Raw genomic sequence first — 24613 nt, 5'->3', positions numbered from 1 at the left:
TATCTGGAATACACACAGAGTTAGAGAGGAATGTTCATCTCAAAAAAATTCATAATAGTTTTCCTGAGTGGAGATTATCTCAAAAACCAAATAGTTTTCTGAATAATTTGTGATAGCTGACTATCACTGAAGCTCCCAAGGGAGTAGCTGGCTATGAGTTCTAGAACCGAGCATCATTGGCAGGGAAGATGATAACTAACTTCAATGCCTTAGATCCCACAAAATAAATAAAAAATGAGATGAATCAACATACTAGTAATCATTGCCCAAATACACAACCTCTATCGATCAGCATCCATTAGCTATAAATTTTATTATGTTTCTGTTGTACCCATATGAAATTTTTCATATTGAGTCAATTTCTCAAGTCAAATCAGGAATCACTGCCAAATTCATGTTTCTCTTGGTCAGGTGTTGTATTTGTTATCTCTAGTTAGTGTCTTTGTAGAGCCAATGAAAGAAGATTTTCAATGCATCAGTTGAGAAAAAAATGGAGAACAGATGCAAAGGGAAAGCTGAAATTGATTAAGGCATGGAAAATGGATGTCTCAGTGTATTGGAGTATACCAATCCACTGATCTAAAAAGGACAAAGGAGATCCTAAATGCAAGTTGGAAAGGGCTAGGCTACTTCATTCAATCTCCTCCTAGGGAGAGTACTTATTTCCTGTCTTGATCACTTAGTTTTATGAGCCTTAGCTGCCTTACTGCTTCTATTCATGCTTTCTTATTACTATTTCAACCTCCATCTTGAATAAAACAAAACTATTGCACTAGCCTCACACCTATACCCAATGGACTAGGAGGAAATGACAATTTATTATGGAAACCATTTATGAATTATTTTTATAGAGTTCAACTATAGTTTTCTTAATTGAATTCTTATATTTTTCAAATATAACTTTGCACAATGTTGACTCTAGGTAACTTAATCAAACTTGATACTTAATACCGGTAAACCAAACTTAATGCCGGTAGAAGAAAATCCAAGTGTATCTTAAGACATTAATGAAGGAAACATAATACCAAGTTATACCCAAAGAATCAACATCAGGTATGTACCCTAGCCATACCCAACCCAGGACCCATACCTAGAAGAGTTCAATACAAGTATGTCCAAGAACGTAGTGAACCTAGTAACATAGACTCTATGTGTATCAACAAGAAAGTGGCTTAATTCAATTTCAAGCTTTTCTACGGAAAAGTGTGCTTATGATCTCAAGGGTTTCATGTTCGAGAGATTGGTGAGTAGATTCCAACATGTACCCAAAATAAAAGACTATTGGGATAATTGTGCAAATGACTATGAGGAAAGAAGAGAGTATAGTCTCGTGACAATAAGTAATTGTCTGATATTACCATTGAAGAAGTACTGCAAGGGTCATTAAAAACCAAAATCAAAGATTCTATCTCCCAGCTTTGTGACAACCAATATGGACCAACAACCTTCACCTATGGTTGACTAATTTCTTAAGGAGAGAACTTTAATTCCAGCTACAACTAAACCTATGATGGGCCGAAGTAAAAGATATTTGTAGGAAAAAGTTACTCAGAAAGCTTCAAAAGATAAGGTTAAAATATCAGTTTGTATATCATAACAGCCTCAAGCACAAACACAACAGCTGCTAGAGGTAGTGAAGGTGATAAGAAAGAAACAAAAACAACTCAAGACCTCTTGTGATGCAGATTTAGTGCCTAAGATTCAAAAATTTCAAATCAGTAACAAGAAAGAGTATGAAGCCTCCTCCTTGGTTGTGAGCAAATCTAGAACTTCTAGCCATGTCACCTATTCATACTTTTTCTTTTCCCACTTCTCCTACTTCATATCCTTCTTTATCTTTATCTAGGTCACCTTTAAACCACTCACCACCACACCCAAGGATGTTGCCTCAATAGCTAATTCTGAAATTCCTTCCACCCCACCACCTATTCATTCTCCAACTCATCTTCAAAACCTTTCATCTCCCCTTTCTTATGTCATTTGTTCTCCACAATCCTCTATTATCACCTTTCCTTCACTTGTGAACTCCACAAGGATAAAAGCCCCAATTGATAAAGACCTCAAACATGAAAGATCATCAAAGCAACTTTCTCGATTGTTGTAACTTGTTGCATCAAACCTCCCTTTAAATTTGATTTTATTATACACCATAATATTGAGAATTTTTGACATCCAAATGTTAACAGTTTTCTCCCAAATGAACCTTGGTGTAAACTTCTTACATGTAAAAACCCACAAATTCCAAAATACTGCCACATGGAAAACCCAAATGCTACATGATATTAGCATAAGGCCTACTTGGATAAATGTAATCACCACAATCTCCTAGCACATAGAAATCTGAGATTATCCAAGATTAGGACACCTAGCAAGACCACACTTGAGCCTCAAAGGCTAAATTTATGTAATGTCCCCTTCTGGCATGTAAATGAATTTGTGGCCATTAGCTTATTTCCCATGTTTTTCCATTAGCTAATTGGCATCAAAAAAGGGCAAAGGTAAATTAAATAATTAAGTTGTCAAAACTAATATTTATTACTATTAAGTTGTCTGATATTACTATTGAAGAAGTACCGCAAGGGTCATTAAAAATCAAAAACAAAGATTCAACCTCCCAGCTTTGTGACAACCAACATGGATCAAAAACCTTCACCTATGGTTGATTAATTTCTTAAGGAGAGAACCTTAATTCCAGCTATGACTAAATCTATGATGGACCTAAACAATAGTCTATCTAAATATAAGTGTTAAAAATAAAATAAAAATTGTTTTAATTGTAATTGGGTGCATTATCGCTTGTATACGACGTCCATTTTGTGGGGGGAATATGTTATTTTCTCAAAATTAACAAAATCGAACTTCAAAATTGGAGGCAGGAGGCAAAGGAGGAAGGAGGGCAATCAGCATCCTCTCGTCAATCACCAATGACGGGAATGCTTATCAGCTCTGGTGGCATTTCATTTTCTATGTGTGTGTTTCCATGTTTGTAATAATTGAAAATTTCACATAATGGGGGGGAATATAACATCAATATTCCATCTCTAGCTGCACTAAAAATTTCCTCTGTTATTGGAGATCGAGTGGCACAATAATCAACAATCGCTATGTGTGGGTTATTTTCTTATGTAACCTCCTAGTATAACATATTGTAATGAACAAAAGCACTAGTGTAATGCAGTTCATGGATCTTGAAAGTGTTTGTGGGAGGATCCAAAAAACCACACGAGGTGGACAGTTGGTGGGTTCATGTTCATGTCCAGGTTTGTGATAAGCCTGTGTGAAAACCATACAAGGTTGATGGGAGGTACCTTTCATTTTAAATCAAGATCATGATCCACAAGAGTTGGGCTTACTGCAATGAAGGGTGTGATTTCTTACCATGTTCATACTAAGGGGGGGATGTTGGGAAAACTATTGTTAGTGTTCACATGTTTGTTAGAATTATAAGATACATAGAAAAGTATTTGTTAGTTTGTTTAAGAGCTTGTATATTTACATGTGTTTGTTATCATTTGGTTATTTGTTATCCCATGATGTAAGGGATTTGTTACGGGAGTTCTCCTAAAATATAGGAGATACAATTCCTATGTATTGGCATATGTAATCTATGATTGCATAAGTGAGTGAAATAGAGAAATAACATTATTTTGTGTAAAGAATTTTCATGTTTGACTTCTATAATTCCCATTTTTCTGATAGTTGCAAGAGTCATTGTCTATGTTTGATCTTTTGGAACTTTGTACTTAGTTTATAGGTTAACATTATACAAACTATATTGTAATTGACTTTTTGTCATCTGTCATTATGTAGTTATTATTTATGCACTATGAAGTACGCTTTGTGCAATGCAACGTAATGTCCCCATTTTCATGAGGATCGGTCCGCAGAAGTGTTTGAACTATCATTTGACCCTCATAGGCCAAGGGGATTAATTAGGGGGTCGACTTGGCAGATATTTGTGGCTTCATATTTTATGTCTACAAGATTTTACAGTGAGATAAGGAGATTACACGTATGTTGTGACGTGTGCACTTTAATCATAATGTAATAATATTTTAAAGTGCAATTAAATTAATTAATGTGTAATAAAATAATAAAGTGTAATAAGAGAATATGAGTTTGTTAGAAAAGAATCTTCTAGAAAGAAGTCAACCTCTTGAGGGAAAAGAATAAATAGAGGAGGCAGCCTCATTGTTGGGCATTGGTAATTGGATATTTTCTCTTGTGTAGACTTGTGTAGCCAAGGGTTTTTGCAGACTAATCATTTGGGAACAAAAACTCCCTATGATTTGCATAACTGAGGTGGTGAGAGATCCTCCGAGGGGTTGCTGCTGAGAGTGAGGGATAATCTTAGTCCTTCACATTGTGCTTATTGAGTTCATGTGAATTTCATGGTAGACATCTTTGAGGTATTTTCAGTCCTTTCATATTCGGCATATTGGTGCATCGATTCTCATTGGGAAAGAAAGGTGATTTCAGTAGAAGACCAATTGAAGGTGGAATTTGGGAGATTGCTGCCCGTAGAGCAGGTCTGAAACAAATTGGGCTCCATCCTTCAAACCCACAATTTTGCCATTACCCCTTAGCTGAAGCTCTAAGTCCTTCACTAGAGGTCAGTGCTAGCTTTGAGAGCATAAGGCGATACGTCATAGAGAACATTTGGAGAGGAATAGTGTTGTTGCAGGAGTATTGCAGATCTGAAAACAAATCAGACTGCAACCTCCATTGGTTTGATTTTGCTGATTGCTCTTTGGATAGGCATCGAACTTGGTATTTGGGAATAGCAATCTGCTTGTTGGTGGTCAGAGATTCCTTTCAGAAGTAAAGAGGAGAGTTTGGAGCAGAAATTTAATTAATATCAAATCTTATGACAGTGGCAGGGGCGATTTGGAGAGAGGGTCGATTTTGTTCATTGAAGGCTCCAAAATTTGTGATATCGCTTGCTTCTTTAATTGCCAAGCTAGGCGATTTCATCAGGTTCTTTTGGCATCAATTCTCCCTTGTAATTATCAGTTGTATGCATACATCAATGCTGTCATGTGTCTTCAGATTATCTGAGAAGTCATTGTTGAGTTGCTAAGTAATTGGCCCTTGTTTAGTCATTGAATGGAACCAATTATTTTATGAATAAAAGAGAATAAGTTGCAGATCAATACTTGTTGATATGTCTTTAATGATGTCAGTTTACGTGCCAAATGTTTGTCAAAGTGCCACTTGGCTGTAGGTGCATATTTGACACTGAAAATTCATCTCTATGCATTGATTAAGGTCCCAAAGAGTCATTTAAGCATCTTGATGATAATTTATGCATTGAAGTGTTGATTCTCAAGCATTGGAAGCTATCTATAATCAGTTTAATAAGAACATATCAGACTGTTAAACAACCAGTAAGCTAGAAGTTTGCAAATGAATTGTTTGACAATATTCCTTGAGCCATGAACAGCATAACACACAAGTTAACCTGCAGCCTAGAAAAACCGCATAACACGCAGGTTATAAAGACTGTGAGTTAGAACAGCAGGTTGACAGCCAACAATTTGTGAATATTCCTTGTATGTTCAGTCTAATAACTGCAGGGGATATTACATGCAATGTAATCAGAAATATGAATATAAATGACAAAAACCTATTTTCTACAATTTGTGGGTTAAACACTTTTTTATTTTTTCCCTATATCTCTATGCTACGGAAATGCCTACAATTTAAAAAAAAGTCATTTTTGTCTCTTTTTCTACAATTGTTAATGTTTTTTTTTAAATCCAAACTTTTGGTTTGCCAATTCTTTCCCAGAAACGATTCTTACTGAAACAATAGGGGGGCATTTCCCCCAAGTCTCTGCTCTTTGGAATGTCCTCATTTTAAAAAATGCCTGGTTTGGAGGGGACGGATATGTCCCCCATGGAACATTGTGATAAACAAACATTAATTTATGTAATGAATTTCAATGATGATAAAGTAGTACAAACAAATGTCAAAGATATTCCAACCATGAACCAATCCAATATCAATAGCCAACCAATTTCACTAACTTTTCGAATATATCAATCAACAAGATCAAAAGAAACTACAACTTGAACACTACTAGCACCCTTATTACAAAATAATTTGCCTCTAAATAAAATGTCCTAAAACTTACTCTTGATTCTTGGAAATCTACATGGATTTTGAATCCAAGTTCTCAAAGGGATTCTTGGAGTTCATGTCTGCAATACTCAAGTATATGCAATCGAAGTATTAATTTGTGGGATACTAAATGTCTAGCAAAATATGCCTTGCATGGATTGAGCCTAATTCTATGGATTACTACTCTATACATTTATCAAAGTCAGATTTGTTTATGTATTCTCGTAGTGCTTTGAGTGTAAAGCCTTTCCAAAACTGGAAAGCATGTAATGCACCTGATTATGCCTCATTAGTTATTAATAGTTCCTACCAAGATGTCACCTTACACCTTGAAGAGACCCATCCTACAAAACATAGCCCTTGATATGCATATGAATAACCTATATCACCAATTCGTTCATTCTCAAACTATCATATTATATATTATAAATTATGTTTTTTATTTTTTTATTTCAAAATACAAATATATTCGTAAGTGTACAATGTACCTAGTAGGTGCACTACAAAAACAAGCAATAAGATGATGGAGAATGTATATCAGAAAAGTATCAGGCATGGCAGCTAAAGAGAAGTTTAAAACTGAAATTTGAAACATCAAGAAAGTGAAGAAAGGAGTGATGCAAATCAATGAGAGAATTATGGGACAAGGAGCAAGATGTGCACTGTGAAACAATGGAAAAATTAAAAGTATAGACAAAATATCCAATCAAATTTGGACAAAGACAAAGCACAAAATGACAACAAGATGAACAGTTTTTAGGAGATGTGCAGAATGGCATAGAGGAGAAAATGACAGAGGGAAATGGTAGAAAGATGAAAATAGACAAGAGGAAGAATACTATAGAACCAAAAATATTAAGACAGATGCATGACAAGGACTACACAGATATCTAAATAAATAGAAAATAAGATGAAAGAAACAATAACATAAATGACTCCAGTACCTAGAGGTGTGCCAAGGAAGAAAATAATTCATTTCAAATTTATTGCTATTGATTTAAATTATTTACAGCGGGACATGAGAGTTCAGTCATGTCCTCCATCATTAAAAATGAGTTTTAAATTGTGTGAGTAATTTATTATAATTCATTTTGGAAATTGGTCAATTTTTGTTAAAAATAATATGGGTGAAATGAAAAACAAATAAAAAACTGAAGAATGTTAAAAGCAATAGGTGGTCAAACTCCAGTGTTATAAAATATCTAGAATCATCTTGCTAACATAGCAACATCACATTTATACATTTAATGCCCATGGATCCCAGAACACAATCTCTTATTAAAATCATTGATAAAATCCAATTTGTCATCTGAATTCACATGATGGTTATTAAGGAACCGAGAAAATATGAAGTTTGAAATGCTTATGATTTTCTAGAAACATGCTCAATTCATTGATTCAACTTGATAACAGTTAACAGTATGTAAAAATATCTCTCAACAGACTTTGTTTATAAGTTCCGTCTGCACTTCTGATGATAGAGGCTAACTTGACACTTAAAAAATGAAACATTTAGGACACTAATAGTAAAAGTTATGGTGCATGCTTTCTGGGGCCTCTCTTGCATGACTTATCCATGTGTGGCTATTGAATATTATAGACTCTAAAATAAGATCTTATAAAGTTCAACTTAAGTTCAAAGTACTCACTAAAACTTGCAATGAATAAAACATTCAAAAGGATACACCTTGCAATATGTGCTATAGAGGCTCTTCAAACGTCCGGAGAGTGTTACCTCCATTCCTGGAATGTACCTACAACAAAAGAAGAGGCCAATAAACTATTCAATTTGTTTCCCCCGCACGATGTTTTCTTTCAAATTTATGCCCAGAAAAGGAGAAAAGAAAATACAGACTGCTGAAATCTATTTCTGTATATCCAGCTGAATATTTGTCATTTTAACTAGAAGCATAAGTTCATCATTATACTCTAGAAAAAGTGTAGTCCAGATTCTAAGCATACGATGTTGATAAAACCAGTTCTTTCTCAATGGCCTCCTCACAAGCAGTAAGAGATGCAATGGCAATTTCAGCATCACGGACAATTTTAGGCTTCTGGCTTTCAGCATTAGAATTCTTTGCAAAGTTACTTAGGATGTGACTCCGCTTTCCTCGATCAAGTAATAATTCAAAAGGTGGAACTGCTTGTATAAGTTCCTGCAGATCACAAAAGAAAATTAAGTTCATTAATAAAAAATCAAATTTAAGAAATAAAATATATACAATAAACCTCTGGGTTGTTGGCATAATACTTAACACTAAACAATCAGAACATATGTGTCAATGTTTACACAGAGAAATTAATCCAAAGATTTAGGTTTAAATTTCCTATTATCCTTACTCCTTTGGAAACCAGGCATAACTTAAATTGAACAGAAGAAAGATTATGTTGCATATGACATAGTTCTCTTTGTCAAGATTTTTCTTTTAAGGTCAAAGGCATTCTGTTAAAAAGATAGAGTAAAATACATCAAATCCGGCTCATGCATTTAGAGAAATGCAAAGCAGCAGAAAAAGCTACTGGATAAGCCAGCTTTTACATTGATCATAGATTAGTAATAGCACACCAACTACAGAATATATATAATAATTAATTTGAATGTCACCACAGATTCTAGCAAAGATGTGGTAGGATATATTTAAAGTAGCCCAAATTGGTTCCACTTAGAACAACTGAAAAACTTTAAAAGAAAAGCCAACCATTTAATATCTAGTGAATTTTCTTCAAAATGTTGACGGTGACCAGTGCCTGCAGGAGATCAAAAACACCATATGCATTGTTCGTATTCATAATCACCACAAACTGTAACAAAAAAACTGCTCTCCACCACGTCTTTTTAGCAGACCATAGAACCCTGCACCATGAGAGTTTCCTTAAAGTGGTCCATGACAAGGCCTTTCCCATCACTTTGTTGGTTTTTCTAGGATAGCCCATGCTACTTTCTATGCATTGCAACTAGTCAAGTTGGGGTAGATTGAACTGCCACCCAAGTAGAATCCATCTGCAAACTAACCTGCTAAAGGACCTACACTTTCAAGGAGAATCATTTCATTGTATCATCAGAAAATTCTCAGCCTGTCTTTCTTGAATTGAGTTAGACCAAACAATCAAATCTTGATGCAATGGCTTGCAACCTTTGGCCAGCTATTTAAATTAACTTTTGCCAGTTTTGTTTGCTGGTGATTAGATACTGGCTGCTGGCCATGAATTTTCATTCACCAAAGTCTTCTGAGAGTCTACGTGATGTCCTAGACATCCATTGGACTTGGGAGCTCCAAGGCAATGTCCCTTCCTGTCCCTTCTTTCTGGCAATTTTGAGGATGTATCCTCTTTTTGGGGTTTGCTAGCATCCCCCAGTCAACCAGGGTGACTTCAAGGTGTCCTATTATGTCCCCAAACTGAGTTTTCTATTTCTACAAATTTATGAATAAATTGTATACTTTCAAATCACCAAGATCCCAATGTGAGCAAGGTGAAAGTATATAGTGATTGAGACACTAACTAATTGGCAGGAAGCTGCACAACTCTCCAATGAATGAAAATGCAAGATTGAAACAAATTACTAATGGCTTGGCAACATAACCTTCTAAAGTTACAAATCTATTCTAAAGTGGCAAAGAACCATCCAGTTTTATACAAATAAACAATTAACCATGAATATAAGCTATAGCAATTTCATTCGATATTTCTGACTATAATGTAAGATGCTACCTCTGATTTGATCCAAATTTTTGCACCTTTCTCCTTGATTCAATTTAATGGCATGAAATATCCCGGACTTGGATAATGCTTCAAATCTGATTTGGGTTTTCGTTTTTACTCATGTATTGTTTCATCATAATGTAATGTTACGACATGCAAACATGCAGATTGAATATGCAAGATGAACAATATAGATTTTCAAGGAAATCAATCAATGAAATACAAAGAATCTAAATAAGCCAATGGTATTCTTTTGATATATAAAAGTATTGCTGTTTACAAACACATGCTGCTGTTACAAATCAGAAAATCGCTAATGCCATCAAGTAACACATACCCGGAATGCCTCCATACATAAAATAACAAACCCTCTAAAAATCTGTGAGATAGATCATCAAATCTCGATGAAAACTGATCAATGATGTGCAACTGTGAATCTTGATATGAATTCACCAAGTGGGCTGATCTAGGTTTCCGTCCAAATAGCCAAAACCTCTAGGGTTTCTGTCCTAGGGTTTACTAAACCTGCAAGCTAAAGCTCTCAAGCTCTCAAGGAAAAGTTTGTTTGAAAATAACACTCAAGAATGAATCCTCATTTCACTTTTTCCTCCTTTTATAATGCTTTTCCTTTTCAAAAGTGATACTCTATTTTATTTCTTTCTCTTTTTTTTCTTTTCCCTCCAAAAGTGACTTTACTTTATAATTTGTCATTGACATTATCATAAAGTCACTTTATAAAATAAAGTATGACCAACTACTAATTAATTAAGTATAAATAATCCCAAGGACTTAGGACTATTTAACATTTAATTAATTAATTTATTCCCTTGCATCAATCTAATTAGCCCATAGGAATAAAATAGGCTAATAATTTCCTCTAGATGATAACTCGGAGAAAGGGCAAACTTTTGCACCTTTCTCCTTGATTCAGTTTACTGGAATGATGTCAAACAGTTTGCATGATTGAGGTTTATTGGTTTCAGTTGCCACTATGCAATGTGTATAGTTGTCTTAATGTTTAATGCATAGGAATTTATGGATATTCAATTAAGTTTGCAAAAGAATTTTCTGACTCGTATGAATACATTGTACACTAATGACATAAGAGTTTGTACAGATTGGCTTAAGGAATAGCCCTTCACAACATTCATTAGACTCCAAACAACTCTTGTTGATATATCTGCACTTGTAATTCTTCTCATAAGTCACTTGTAGCTATGTCAAGCCTGCACACCACGAAGGTTGCACAGGTACATACTGAAAATTGCAACACCTGCTGCTACAGACCATTTTAAGGCCCTTCTCAAATGTCCCAGAGAACTCCCACGACCACAATGATTTGATAAACTTACACTCCAGCTTGCAACTACACTCAAAACCAATAACTATCAGGAGGAAGGAAGGCATCCAGCAAAGGGTCAAATCAATTGACCAGCATCAATCAGTTTAATTAACCATGTTCAGCCTTGAAAGACTTGCTGCTGGTAGAGAAGAGTGTCAATCAACCCTTTGGTAAGAGTCAACGTATTTAGCAAAGACAAATATGGTCACTGCTTGTCTTTTTTCCAAAAAAATTGTCTTAGCTCCATCGAATCAACTCCAATTCTATAGCACCAAAGAATAAGTGGCCCATGTGTTTGTCTTATCTGCTGACTCCTTGTCTTGTATGTTGATTACTTGTCTCAATCGATTTATCTGAAAGGTCCAAACTCTGCCTTTACTTGAGACTTAGCTTCAATTACCTTACTGAATTCTAGACTGCTGGTATTGAATTTGGAGAGCCCACAACTTCACCAAGGCAGCAATAGGAATTATCAAGTCTTCTAAGGCTGTGGCTAGCACCAAAACAGATTCAACTACCTCCTGATAAGGCTTCTTTTACCACGCATTGACTGAAGGGTGCAGTATTAAATTAAATTGACCTCTTCAAACATCAAATAAATTCTGTTTCTGCCCAAGGGCCCCCTTACCCGATTACAATGATGATTACAATGAAGTACTAGGAAACATAACAATGGAACTCAGAGAAATACAAGCTAAAACACAAATAACCAAATCTGATGTAAAATACCAGCAACTCCAGAAATGGACCAGCAACACTGAGAGAGACACAACTTCCTCAAAACAGCTCCAAATCACACACGAACACAGGCAAATGGAAGATATGACCAAGGTGACCAATATAAGAGCATAAACCAGCACCAAAAATGCCAACAAAGAGCAAGAACGCAACCTGAGGCACCTCCAAATAGGTGCAGCCAGCACTAGAAGTTTGACTTGCTGCTAAAAATTCAAACTCACTCCAAAAGCCACACCAAAATAGAAGAATAATCACCCAACCAATATGCTTCCGATGAGCCGTTACCCAGAATGATCTGTCGCACAGGTAGGGAGATATGAACAAAACTTCGCTTCAGCCACACCAAACCAGCAACACAGAAAACACTGAACACACACTGAAAACTGAAAACACACTCTCAAATGACTCCAACAACACACTGAATCAGCTAGGTACTGTATTTCAAGTACGAAATTGTGCAAGCTAGGAAGCCACAACTTTGAAGCTCGGATTCAATCACCATTTGGGCAGCATAAAGATATAAATTCACCAAGATGATCAAAATGAGGCGTACAACCTTGTATTTATAGATTTTTGAATCTCAAATTCAAATGAACATGGCACCAAATTCGGTTTAATTTCATTTGCATCTCATTACATGACCCCCTCAAGACATGGCGTCCCATTTCAGGCCTCCTAGTCGAACTTTACCAAGGTACACAAGTTCGAACATGAGAAAACATTATAAAGTGTGAAATGACTTCATTTTGGGCACCCTCTTGACTTAGGAAATAAAATGTGACTTAGGATAAATGATATAATTTTTTCCTTCCTAAGTCATTCCTCCAAAATTGATCAGTAAAAATAATTAAATATCAAACTTTAGGATAAATTAATAATATTTAATTAATCAATTATAAATCAACTACTGATCACTGCCAAATCAAACTGTGAACTAAAGTGCAGGAAATCACTAATCTGAACTGGATTGGAGCTCTGCCCAAGACTGCCAAAAATAGTACTGCCTAAGATGACACTTACAAAAAATAGTAAGTCATGAAAACAACTCCGAAAAACATGCTCGTAGAACCTCGTGAATGAGCTCAGAAAACCCAAAAAAACCTCAAAATCCAGTCAGCTACCACCAACTTACTAAAAATAGTAAGTTCAGAAATCACTTCTGAACAAGATGCATGTTATACCTCTGTGAAGCCTGTAAATGATGTTCAATTTACATTCAATATGCAAGTTATATTCTATTTGATATTATCTTGTTCTATGTATTACTGATTTAAAATTTTAAATCTGACTATCTTCTTTTGTATGGCAGGTGAGAGGAGCATTTATGAATTCCGATGTCCTTTCTCACAAATGCCATTTGATATATATATAGCAGACTGGGTACGGTCAAGCAATGCCTTGACCGGCCATGTCTTTTTAGACATGGCCAATCAAGACATTACTTGATCGTGCCCCTTCGCTATAATAATAATACATGGCGTTAAACGGTGTATGCTTATATTAACACCCGATAACAATTGATGTATGCCAATCGGTGAATGCTTGCCTTAACACCCGATAACAATCGGTGTATATTTATTCTACCACCCGATATCAATCGGTGCAAACATAAGTTAACATCGATACTAATCGATGTTTGGTATACCCGATAATTGTTTGTTTTATCATTAAATGAGTTAACCGAATTAACTCGGATTGCAATGGTTAACCCGATTTAATAATCGGTGAACACAAATAGTGTAACCAATATTAAATCGGGATTCTATGCTATAGAATGATAATTGACAGTTAAGCATTTTGATCGAACTAATTTGATTGATCATATACAAATAAAGAATGGTTTATCAAATGAGGGCTTGAAGTTATTCATCATAATTATCGATATGATAGATGATTGAATGAGAGACTTCATTTATCTCTCATTCAATCATTTATCTTACCGAAGCTACTATGCATTAACACTCCCTCTTAGCTAGGTAAGATAAATGAGAGCAGTGTATCAAGCATCACAATTCAAATGATATTTAGCATTCTTTTACACAATCTAACCTTCTAGGAGATCATATCACCTAATCACATGATATGAAGTATCACCTAAACACGTGATACAAAGTGTCTATCACATCAATCTTGTGATGACAGGATATCACCTTAACACGTGATATCAGTATTGCCTAAGCACGCAATACTTAAGGATAATCATATGAGAAAATATTCAATTCTCATCTTTATCCAAGTTGTGGTAGGTGAACTAACATTTCATATAAATGTTTTACCACAACACACTCATGGCTCATCCATGATACACCAGAGATCCAACATGATAACTGGTTTGGACATTATAAGATCGTCACCTTATAATGTCTCCATACAAGTGTTCATTATCTTGAGAGATTGTCACCTCTTAGATATGAACTCAAGGGATAAAAATCCAAAATGTCCTATCATGACAAAGAAGTTTACACATTAAACATCTTATTGATATGTAAATACAGATTACAAAGCAAATTACCTTTCTATCATACCTAAACCTTTTCTGAAGTGATCAACCTTCACCTTGGAAAGAGGTTTGGTTAGAATATCTGTCATTTGATCTCCTATACAAACATATTCTAATTGAATTACATTTCTGTCTACCATATCTCGCACATAGTATTAGGGGATCTCAATATGCTTGGATCTGTCATGGAACACTGGGTTAACTGAAAGTTTCATGCAGCTCTGATTGTCATAGTGTATAATAGTGGGTTGCATAGGTTATCCAAACAACCCCACAAGCAACTTTCTAAGCCATACTGCCTCTCGAGCAGCCATAGAAGCTGCAATGTATTCTGCCTCGATGGAGCTTTGAGCTATAGAGGACTGTTTCCTACTGATCCATGGCTGAACCCAGACTAAGCAACACCCTGAGGTGCTTTTTCTGTCAGTTACACTTCCAACCCAATTTGAATCTGTAAATCCATGTAGGTTTATGTCAACTTTCTCATATTTGAGACCAAGGTTTAGAGTACCTTGTAGGTATCTCATGATGTGCTTTACTGCAACCAGGTGTATCTCCTTAGGTTCACACATGAACTGGCTTAAGGCATTAACTGCATAACAGATATCTGGCCTTGTATTCACCAGGTACATCAGGGACCCAATCATCTGTCTGTATTGAGTAGAGTCAGTGGGTTGTGACTCTGTTGCTGCTTCTTTAAGTTTATGTAAATTGGTTTCCATAGGAGAGGTCATGGGCCTACAGTTTAGCATTCTGAATCTCTTCAATATATCCAAGGTATACTTTCCTTGGTTTAGTATAAAGTTGTCAGAATTCTGCCATACTTCCAATCCTAGGAAGTAATGAAGGAGTCCTAAGTCCTTCATATCAAATTCTTTGGATAGATCTTTCTTGCATTGATCTATAAGATGATCATTTCCTGTGATTAATAAGTCATCAACATATAAAATTAACATTAGCATATCACCTTTATTTCTTTTGTAGTAGAGATTAGGATCTGCATCATTTTTAGAGAAGCCTAGTCCTGAGAGATAGGTGTCAATTCTTTCATACCAGGCCCTGGGAGCCTGTTTAAGCCCATAGAAAGCTTTCTTGAGTCTGCACACATGAGACTCTGCATCATAAATTTCAAACCCTTCAGGTTACTCTAGGTAGACTTCTTTTGAGATCTCACCATTTAAAAATGATGTCATAACATCCATCTGGTGTACCTTCCACCCCTTAGCTGCTGCAATGGATAATACAACTCTTATTGATGTATATCTAGCAACAGGTGCAAAAGTTTCTTCATAATCTATTCCTTCCCTTTGAGAGAAACCTCTAGCTACAAATCTAGCCTCATGTTTTTCAATACTACTGTCTGCAGCATGTTTGATCTTAAAAAGCCATTTAGATGAAACAACAGATTTCTTAGTTGGCCTAGGAACAATCTCCCAAACATCATTTTTCATAATGGACTGATACTTCTTCAGACATGGCATCCTTCCATACTTGATGTTCAAGAGCCTCTGATACATTGTTTGGTTCGGCTTTGGAGAGATCATTCATAAGGGCAACATAGCTAGTGAATTTGTTAGGCCTTTTGCTTTCCCTGAAAGTTCTTGAAAGAGCAACAAACTTTTGAGCTTCTGCTGCAGTTTTGGTGGCCCATAGTGGTCTTTTCTTGAGGTTTTCTCTAGGTGGACTTTGAGTTTCACTTATGGTTTCCTCAGGATTCCCCCTCTGAAGCTCAGGAGTAGGATCTCTATCTATGCTAGGGGTGGGGATATAGACTTCAGGGTCTAGAGAGCTTTGGGCTCTTTTGAAAGCTAAGTCTTCTTCAAAGATAACATCCCTGCTTAGTTCAATATTCTTTTGACCAGGTATATAGATCCTGTAAGCCTTGGAGGTTTCACTATATCCTACAAAGATTCCCCTTTTTTCCAGAAGGCTGTAATTTTAATCTTTTCTCCTTAGGTACATGAATATAGACAGGGCATCCAAATATCCTAAGGTGGCTAATATCAGGTTTTGATTTAGTAAAGACTTCCTCAGGGATCTTATCTTCAAGATGAGAGTGGAGACATCTGTTTTGAATATATACAACAGTGCTAGTTGCTTCTGCCCAAAGATTGATATTTAGATTCTGATCAAGAATCATAGCTTTGGCAGCTTCAACGATTGTCCTATTTTTCCTTTCAGCTATCCCATTTTGTTCAGGGTTATAAGGTCTTGTTAACTCCCTCTTAATCCCTAAATTTTTACAAAACTCTTTAAATAATTATGATGTGTATTCTCCCCCATTGTTAGTTCTTAGGGTTTTAATTTTATTTCCTGAGTAGTTCTCTGTTATTGATTTGAATTCTTTAAACCTATTAAGGATCTCTTCTGATTCTTTACATTTTAGAAAGTACATCCAAGTTTTCCTAGAGTAGTCATCAACAAATATTACATAATACAGAAATCTCCCCAATGAAGGTACGGACATAGGTCCACATACATCAGAATGAACTAACTCTAAAATTTTACTTGTTTTCCTAGTACTATTCTGAAAAGCACCCTTAGTATTTTTACCTAGGGCACATCTTGTGCATGCCCCTAAATGATATTGCTTTAACTTAGGTAGACCTGTGACAAGGTCTCCCATTGATGATAAAGCTCTAAAATTTAGGTGGCCTAGTCTTCTATGCTAGATTTCGTTGGTATCTGTAGTCTCATGAATTAGGGCTAAGTTGGGCTCTGTACATAGCTCATACAAATAGCCTTGTCTTTGACCAATTGTTTTAGCTTTCTTAATGGCTAAGTTCTTTGGCCAAGCCAATACTTTGTTGTCCATGAAGGTTACTCTGTATCCATTGTCCTCCAGTGTTGATATTGAGACTAGATTTCTCTTGATGCCTGGAACATATAGCACTCCTCTAAGTTGTAATGATACACCCGACTTTAGTTTGATGGTGCAGGTTCAAACTCCTTTCACAGGGTGTGTAGAATCATCTTCGATAGTTACATCCTCACCATTCTCTTCTTTGATGGAGTCTAGTACTTCTCTGAATCCTGTGATGTGTCTAGATGAGCCACTGTCGATCACCCAGGAGTTCACTTTGTTTGATGCTTGATTTGTGAGTGTTGAATAGAGTACATACTTCTCGGAGTCCTCTTCCCTTTTGGATTTTCCTGTTTTGGCAAATGTGGCTTGTTTAGCTCTTTCTAGACATTTGGCAACATAGTGCCCAAATTTGTCACATCTGTAACACTGAATCTGAGAGAGGTCCTTCTTGAAGGAGTTCTTGCCGTGACGACCTTTTCTCTTCCTGAATTGCTTCTGCTTGCCTTTCTTGTTTGAGTTCGTATTTAGAACATGAAGATCTTCATCTATATTCTTCTGTTTGATCCCTTTCTTATTTTGCTTTGATTCCTCTTGGACATAGTCAGCCTTTAGCCTATCGAATTTTGGGAACTTATCCCTTGCACTGATGCCTTGGAAGAATGTTTCCCATATGCTAGGCAACCCATCTAGAGCAATGAGGGTTAATTCTTTGCTTTGGATCTCATATCCAAGGGTTGCCAGTTCATCCCTTAGGGCAGATATTTGCATGAAGTAGGCATTGACTGATTCTCCTTTTATCATGACTATGTGATTTATTTCTCTTTTTAGAGCCAAGGTTCTACTAGCATTAGATATCTCAAAAGCATCTTCAAGTGCTTTGAACATGTTGAAGGTTGTTTCATGTTTCCTTCTAATGGGCATAATGTTGTTCCTTACCCCATCAACTATGATTTTGATAGCCTTATCATTTCCTTCTCTCCAAATTACTTTATCAGGTTCAGTCTCAGGTTCTTCAGTTTCAGTCTTTACAAATGATTCGACTTTATTTTCTTTTAGAATCATTTGAATTCTGAATTTCCATGTGGAGAAGTCATCACCTCCTCCAAGTCTGTCTTCAAATCTAATAATGCTAGCCATTGATAGGATTGTGATGTTGAATATATGCCTGATTTGAATTTTACATAAAATTGAACAGCCTCAGGTTCGATTTAACTATAGCTCTGATACCATGCAAATGATGTTCAATTTACATTCAATATGCAAGTTATATTCTATTTGATATTATCTTGTTCTATGTATTACTGATTTAAAATTTTAAATCTGACTATCTTCTTTTGTATGGCAGGTGAGAGGAGCATTTATGAATTTTGATGTCCTTTCTCACAAATGCCATTTGATATATATATATATATATAGCAGACTAGGTACGGTCAAGCAATGCCTTACATGGCGTTTATTTACCAAATGGTGTATGCTTATATTAACACCCGATAACAATCGGTGTATGCCAATTGGTGAATGCTTGCCTTAACACCCGATAACAATCGGTGTGTATTTATTCTACCACCCGATATCAATCGGTGCAAACATAAGTTAACATCGATACTAATCGATGTTTGGTCTACCCGATAATTGTTTGTTTTATCATTAAATGAGTTAACCAAAATAACTCGGATTGCAATGGTTAACCCGATTTAATTATCGATGAACACAAATAGTGTAACCGATATTAAATCGGGATTCTATGCTATAGAATGATAATTGACAGTTAAGCATTTTGATCGAACTAAGTTGATTGATCATATACAAATAAAGAATGGTTTATCAAATGAGGGCTTGAAGTTATTCATCATAATTATCGATATGATAAATGATTGAATGAGAGACTTCATTTATCTCTCATTCAATCATTTATCTTACCGAAGCTACTACGCATTAACAAAGCCCTCAAAAAACCTAGAAGGAATCCACAGTCAAAATCAAAGAATCCCCACCAGACAAGCATCAATTGGCTCACACAATATTCCACAAAAATAGGAAACCCTAATTCCTGATTCCAGGCAACCTACGAGTCTCCTGAATAGGCTAATGGACCACTGGTTTCTCCTTACTGAGAAGGGGGCATTACAATTCGAGACTCTCCAAGGACTTGCTTTAGGCGAGACTCACTAGAAACTGGTAATTTGCCTTGTCTTGCCGAGTCCTACCGATTTTTTTGCCGAGTCCCATGTCGAGTCAGCCTTGCCGAGTCCGCGTCGAATTTAAGTCTTGTTTCTATGGTATCAACTCATTCTCATAAAGAGGCACCAAAGAATTCCAAGATCCACTCTGGGAATGAAAGAATTGCAAGAGTTGAAGTTTGCTACAAAGCCAAGGCGTGGGAAAAAGGAAGCTTCAACAAGTCAGAATTCACCAAGTGTAGAATATATTGCCCATTTATTCCAAATCTCTTAAAAGATCCAGGGATAGAGGAGGTCATGGAAGGAATCTTAGTAGATGAGCACCAAGATTTATTGCTTGGTAATCTTTGTGATCAGGAACAAGAAGCAAAAGAGGGGCAGTAGGGCTCCTAGTCCAAACTAGGTATAAAACAGAATATGTCTGGTAAATTTGTCCCAAATTGTGGAAATACAAGGGCAAAGGACAAATGACACTACAAGAATTGAGATGCAAGGATGGAAAGGCAGAGGGGCGGATCAAAATGACCATGTTGCTAAGATCAAGGATCAAAGGCCCCCTTCCCCAAGGGCCATGAGGCTCCTATCGTGGAATGTTAGAGGCTTAAATGCCCCTAACAAAAAATGCGTGGTCAAGCGTAGGGTACAGTTTGAGAAGGCAAATCTTATTATTCTATAGGAAACCAAATTGACCAACAGGGAAATCAAGATTTTTTCAATTCAATCTAAAGGCGCATTGAGAGGTTTGGCCATTTTTTGGAACCTTGCCTCAGTTGCAGTGCAGAAGTTGGCAAAGGGAAAACTGTGGCAAGGATGTCAAGTCAAGAGCTTTTCCTCTTGTCTACAATTCATTACCGTAAATATCTATGGGCCCTATTGTGATGTTTTCACATAGCGCCCCATTGCAAATGGGGACCCCCACTTTTTTGCTTAGTAGCATACTTGTCTTAGCTTAGTTGCTTTGCTTGGTAGTAGTTTATTTATTCTTTAACCTTTTGCGTGTGAGGGGATGCAATGCCTTTATCGTCAGGATGTGATCAAGTCAAGCAATCTAGCAACAATCAAGTTCCCCTTTAGACTAGTTTGTAGTCTTCTTAGCTCTATGCACTCAAGTGATAGCTGAGAGTCAAGGTAGTCAATGAATGATGGTTCACAATGCAATCTCTAGGTCAAGTCAGGTGGGTTTTAGGTGTGATGAGCCTTATTCAAGCAAGCAGTTGGACACCCTTAGGTTGGAGCACAAAGGTGATGATCAATCTAAGATGAGCCAATTGATGAAGACGATTCAAGGTCTAAGTGATGATGAAGAGAACAAATACAATAAGTCAACCCCACAAACAAGTTACCCAACACTTGGTAAAATCAAAAAGCAAACGGTAGTCGAGGTGAGTTATCCATGACTCAACAAAATCCACAATCTTGAACGACTTAGTGAAGATGCTAAATGGAGATGATAATGAATAAGTTTACCCCTTGAATCCTTCAAGTTTGAAAGCAAAGACAGTGAAATGATCAACATAGTCAAATGATGAAGCAATCAACTTGGAGTAAAGGTCAATGAGTTTATCCTTGGGTCATGAAAATCCACGGCTTTAGGGTCATAGTTGGCAATGATGAAAGTAAGTTACGCTTTCCAAATGTCTTGATAGGCGATGAAGAGAATACCTTGGATTGAGTTGAGTGAGGAAATCAACAAGAAGTAAGTGAAGTGAAATGAAGATTAAGTCGGGGTGGAGATCGCACTTGCAATGCTTATCCTTGGGTTGCTAAAATCCATGACCAAAGAGGCATTTTCCCTTGACTTGCTCAAATCCACAACCATGGTGACATTTTTCTTTGACTTGCTCAAATCCATGACCATGGTGACATTTTTCCTTGATTTGCTCAAATCCACGACTTCAGTGGTGAGTGATGACATTTTATCTTGAGTTACCAAAATCCATGCCTCAAGAATGGAGATGGAAAGATTGATCCTTGAAGTGAAGATGAAATGTTCAACTTGCTCAATCCTTGACTTGGAGTGAATTTGAATGAGGATAATATCATATTGAGGGTGAATTAATTGGTTAGGCACTTGAAGTTGGCAAGATTGAACAAGTTAACAAGATTATTCCTCACTTACCAATATCCACGCCATAGGTGAAATTTTTCCTTGGATCACCAAGATCCACGACTAAGGAGAAATTTAACGTTGGGTTGAAGAAATCCACAACGGAAGAATTCATCCTTCGGTTGATAAAATCCACGACTTGGCAATGGTAAGTGCAACATTATGATATTTGATCAAGCAAATGAATAAGTTTGATGAAGGGTGAAAGAGATTAAGGCAACCATGACTTGAGAGAGGCAAGCAAATCTATCCTTGGGTGGAGAAAATCCATAACCTTCAAGAATCCCTGCCCATGAGAAATCCACGATCAGCCTAAATCCACAACCTTGAGACAGATGGTGAAGTTTGTCTATTACTTGGAAGAATCCACGATCAGACTGTTAAAATCTCAGACTTAAAACCCTAATCAGACTTGAAGTGAGTGAAATCAGAAATGCAAACAGAAATTAGAACATCATTCCACCCCCATTAGTAATGCATATCAAATTAGAAAGTTTGAAAAATGTGTGAAATCAGTACATATCAGGTATATTTGATGGTATCTTGTTTGTTTTCGCAGGTGATTAAGGAAGAGAATAAAGCAGCTGGCTGTGAGCAACATCAAGGCAGGGATGCACTTCAAGGGAACGACTTCACCAAGGTTCTCTCTATGACACTTCAAGACAACAAGCATCTCAAAATCAGGACACATGAGGACTCAACATGTAATGTCCCCTTCTCGATGATGTGCTTTCAGTGGTCCATTGACCTATTCCTCAGACCCGTACGCTATGTGCAATGAAGAATTAAGGTTTCAAACGTTGGTGAGGCGAGAACTTACTATTTTTAGTAAGTTAGGGGTTGGCTGTTTCGATGATGCTGTCCTACTGAGCTTTCCATGCTCTATCACTGGGTGCAAAGATCATGCTTTTCGAAGCAGTAATTTATGACTTACTATTTTTAGTAAGTGGCAGTATGGAGCATTTCTATTTTTGGCAGTGGACAGGGTCCTGGTCTTGCAGCAGTTCTTTGGTCTTCTTTACTCCGCTTCATCCTGGTTTCTGTTAATGATCAATATGGGAGTCATAAGTAATTTAATTAAATATTATTTCCTTGTCAAAGGTTTAATATTTAAATATTTGCAGTTACTGATTAATTGTTGAGGATGACTTAGGGAAAAAATAATTAATTAATATTCATATGATTATTTCCTAAGTCAAAGGGCGAATTTGTTGGTGGCCATTTAGGAGGATTAAACATCTTTTGTTTAATGTTTAATATTGCAAAAAGATGCCACCATAAGGAGAGTTCGAACTTGCCTAGGAAAGGTAAGTGGGCGCCATGTTGGTGGGGAGACATAAGGCAAAATGAAAGTGAAATTGAATGGAGTTTGGCACCATTTGCATTTGCATTTGGGAAGGCGTGAAGTTATAAATATGAGCCTTGGGCTCTCATTTGGGCTATCTTGAAAATTTGCATTGTTATGCTACTGGATTGGCATCAGAACTTTGAAGCTTCGGAGTGCGGCTCCCTAGTGCTTTCTAGTTTTGTACTTGAGATATAGTACCTAGCTACGTATTGTAATCTATGATACTTTCATTGCATATTTCAATGTTCTTGGAGTTTGGAGTGATTTCTGGAGTTGTTGGTTTCCCTGTGGCTGAAGCACGTTTTTTATCACACCTCTCTGCCTAAGTGTCTGGTCATTCTGGGTACTGGTTCAATCATCCTTCTTGCTGCTAGCAATTCATATTGTAAGTTTGTGGAACTTTTCATTGAGTATTGAATTTAATAATGCAAATTGAAAATACCTAGCTAGGCGTGGGTTTTAGAGGGTGCATTGGGATGCATGCCAAGTAATTTGGGGTGTTTTGGTAGCTTCCTTTTGGTTTGTCTTAGTCGCTACTGGTCTAATGTTGGTTTGAGAGTGATTTGGGAGGAATTGAGTGAAAATTCAGAGAGATATGAGTAATTTAGTGGGTTTATAGGTTGTTGGTTATGCATTTTCAGCCTGCTATTTTTGATGTTGGAAGAGTTTCATGATCATTATCTTTTATTTTCAGCATTATTCTTCTACTCTCACTTTCCTTTTTATTGTAAGGTTAAGTAGTAGTACTACTAACCCATTCTGGATTGTAATCTCTTATCCCGCTGAAAAGTGGAAGGGCTGGCTTGCCGCCTACATCTGATAAATTGTAATTCAGTCCTCCCGTTGCATAAGCAGTTGAGTGATGTTGATTGTAATGGTCCTCCTGCTACATAAGCGGTTGAGTTGAGTAATTTGTAATTCAGTCCTCCCGCAGAAATATTGTGATAGAGTGATTTGTGTCTGTAGTATTGTTCTCTTGGTTGGTTCACTGCTAAGTTTCTTGCCTTTCCCACTGGATAAATGGAAGGGGCTGGCTTGCCGCCCAGTATTGTATCTGCTTTATAATTTCTAGCAAATTTGTGAGCTAACGAACCCCTTATCACCGTATGCTCTCACCTTCCCACATTGGGCACTTGATGATCAGAAAGTGGAAGGGTTGCATTTTCAGCAAGCTTTGAGTTTATGTTTTCTAACCTTAACGGGTTATATGTTGGTTGGTAATTCTTATTTCTCTTAAACAAAAAAAAAATTATTCGAGATATTACAGTGGTATCAGAGTTGGTTTTCCTGCCAGCCTGTGAGTTTCAGAGGAGTTTGAATTCTCCATGAGTAACAGAGACATCCGATACTAAAACAGAGAACAGAAGAGAACAGTTTCAGATTCCGGTAGTGTCGCAAGAGGATACATTTTTAGAGGTATTGAGAAACAGAGGGAAGGATTTGGATTCCGCAGATTCAGTGGATTCAATGGCAGACAAGGCTACAGAACAGAATGAGGCACTTGATAAGAAGGCTGAGAGACAATTCAATGCCATGATGGACATGATGTCTCTATTGCTGGCCAAACTTAACCAGAATGTTGCTGGGACCCCTAGCCAACCCAACAATGGACCGGAAGCCAGCACTTCTAATGCTCTTGTAGGAAATGGAAATGGGAGTAACAACAGGAGCAATAGTGGAGGTTCAGTCCCAAAACCTCTACAACCTGTATTACTGCCAAGAGAAGCACAGCAAGCTAAAATGGAGACACCTACAGCTGATGAAATA

At 36.7% G+C, this 24613-nt stretch overlaps 1 protein-coding gene across 1 annotated transcript in view; it reads right to left on the bottom strand.

The window, feature by feature from the left end:
* Positions 1-24613, bottom strand: part of LOC131056066 (uncharacterized) — a 252670-nt gene that overhangs the window by 91338 nt on the left and 136719 nt on the right. Inside the window, exons 9-10 of the mRNA XM_057990398.2 lie at positions 8086-8279; positions 7811-7877 (exon numbers count right to left, since the gene is read on the bottom strand). Coding sequence (XP_057846381.1) covers positions 7811-7877; positions 8086-8279 — 261 coding nt within the window. The remainder of the gene's footprint in view (positions 1-7810; positions 7878-8085; positions 8280-24613) is intronic.

The sequence above is a fragment of the Cryptomeria japonica genome, chromosome 2 (assembly GCF_030272615.1).
Source record: "Cryptomeria japonica chromosome 2, Sugi_1.0, whole genome shotgun sequence".
In the NCBI taxonomy this organism is placed as follows: domain Eukaryota; kingdom Viridiplantae; phylum Streptophyta; class Pinopsida; order Cupressales; family Cupressaceae; genus Cryptomeria; species Cryptomeria japonica.
The sequence above is the reverse complement of the archived record's forward strand: the minus strand, read 5'-3'. Positions and strand labels throughout refer to the sequence as shown.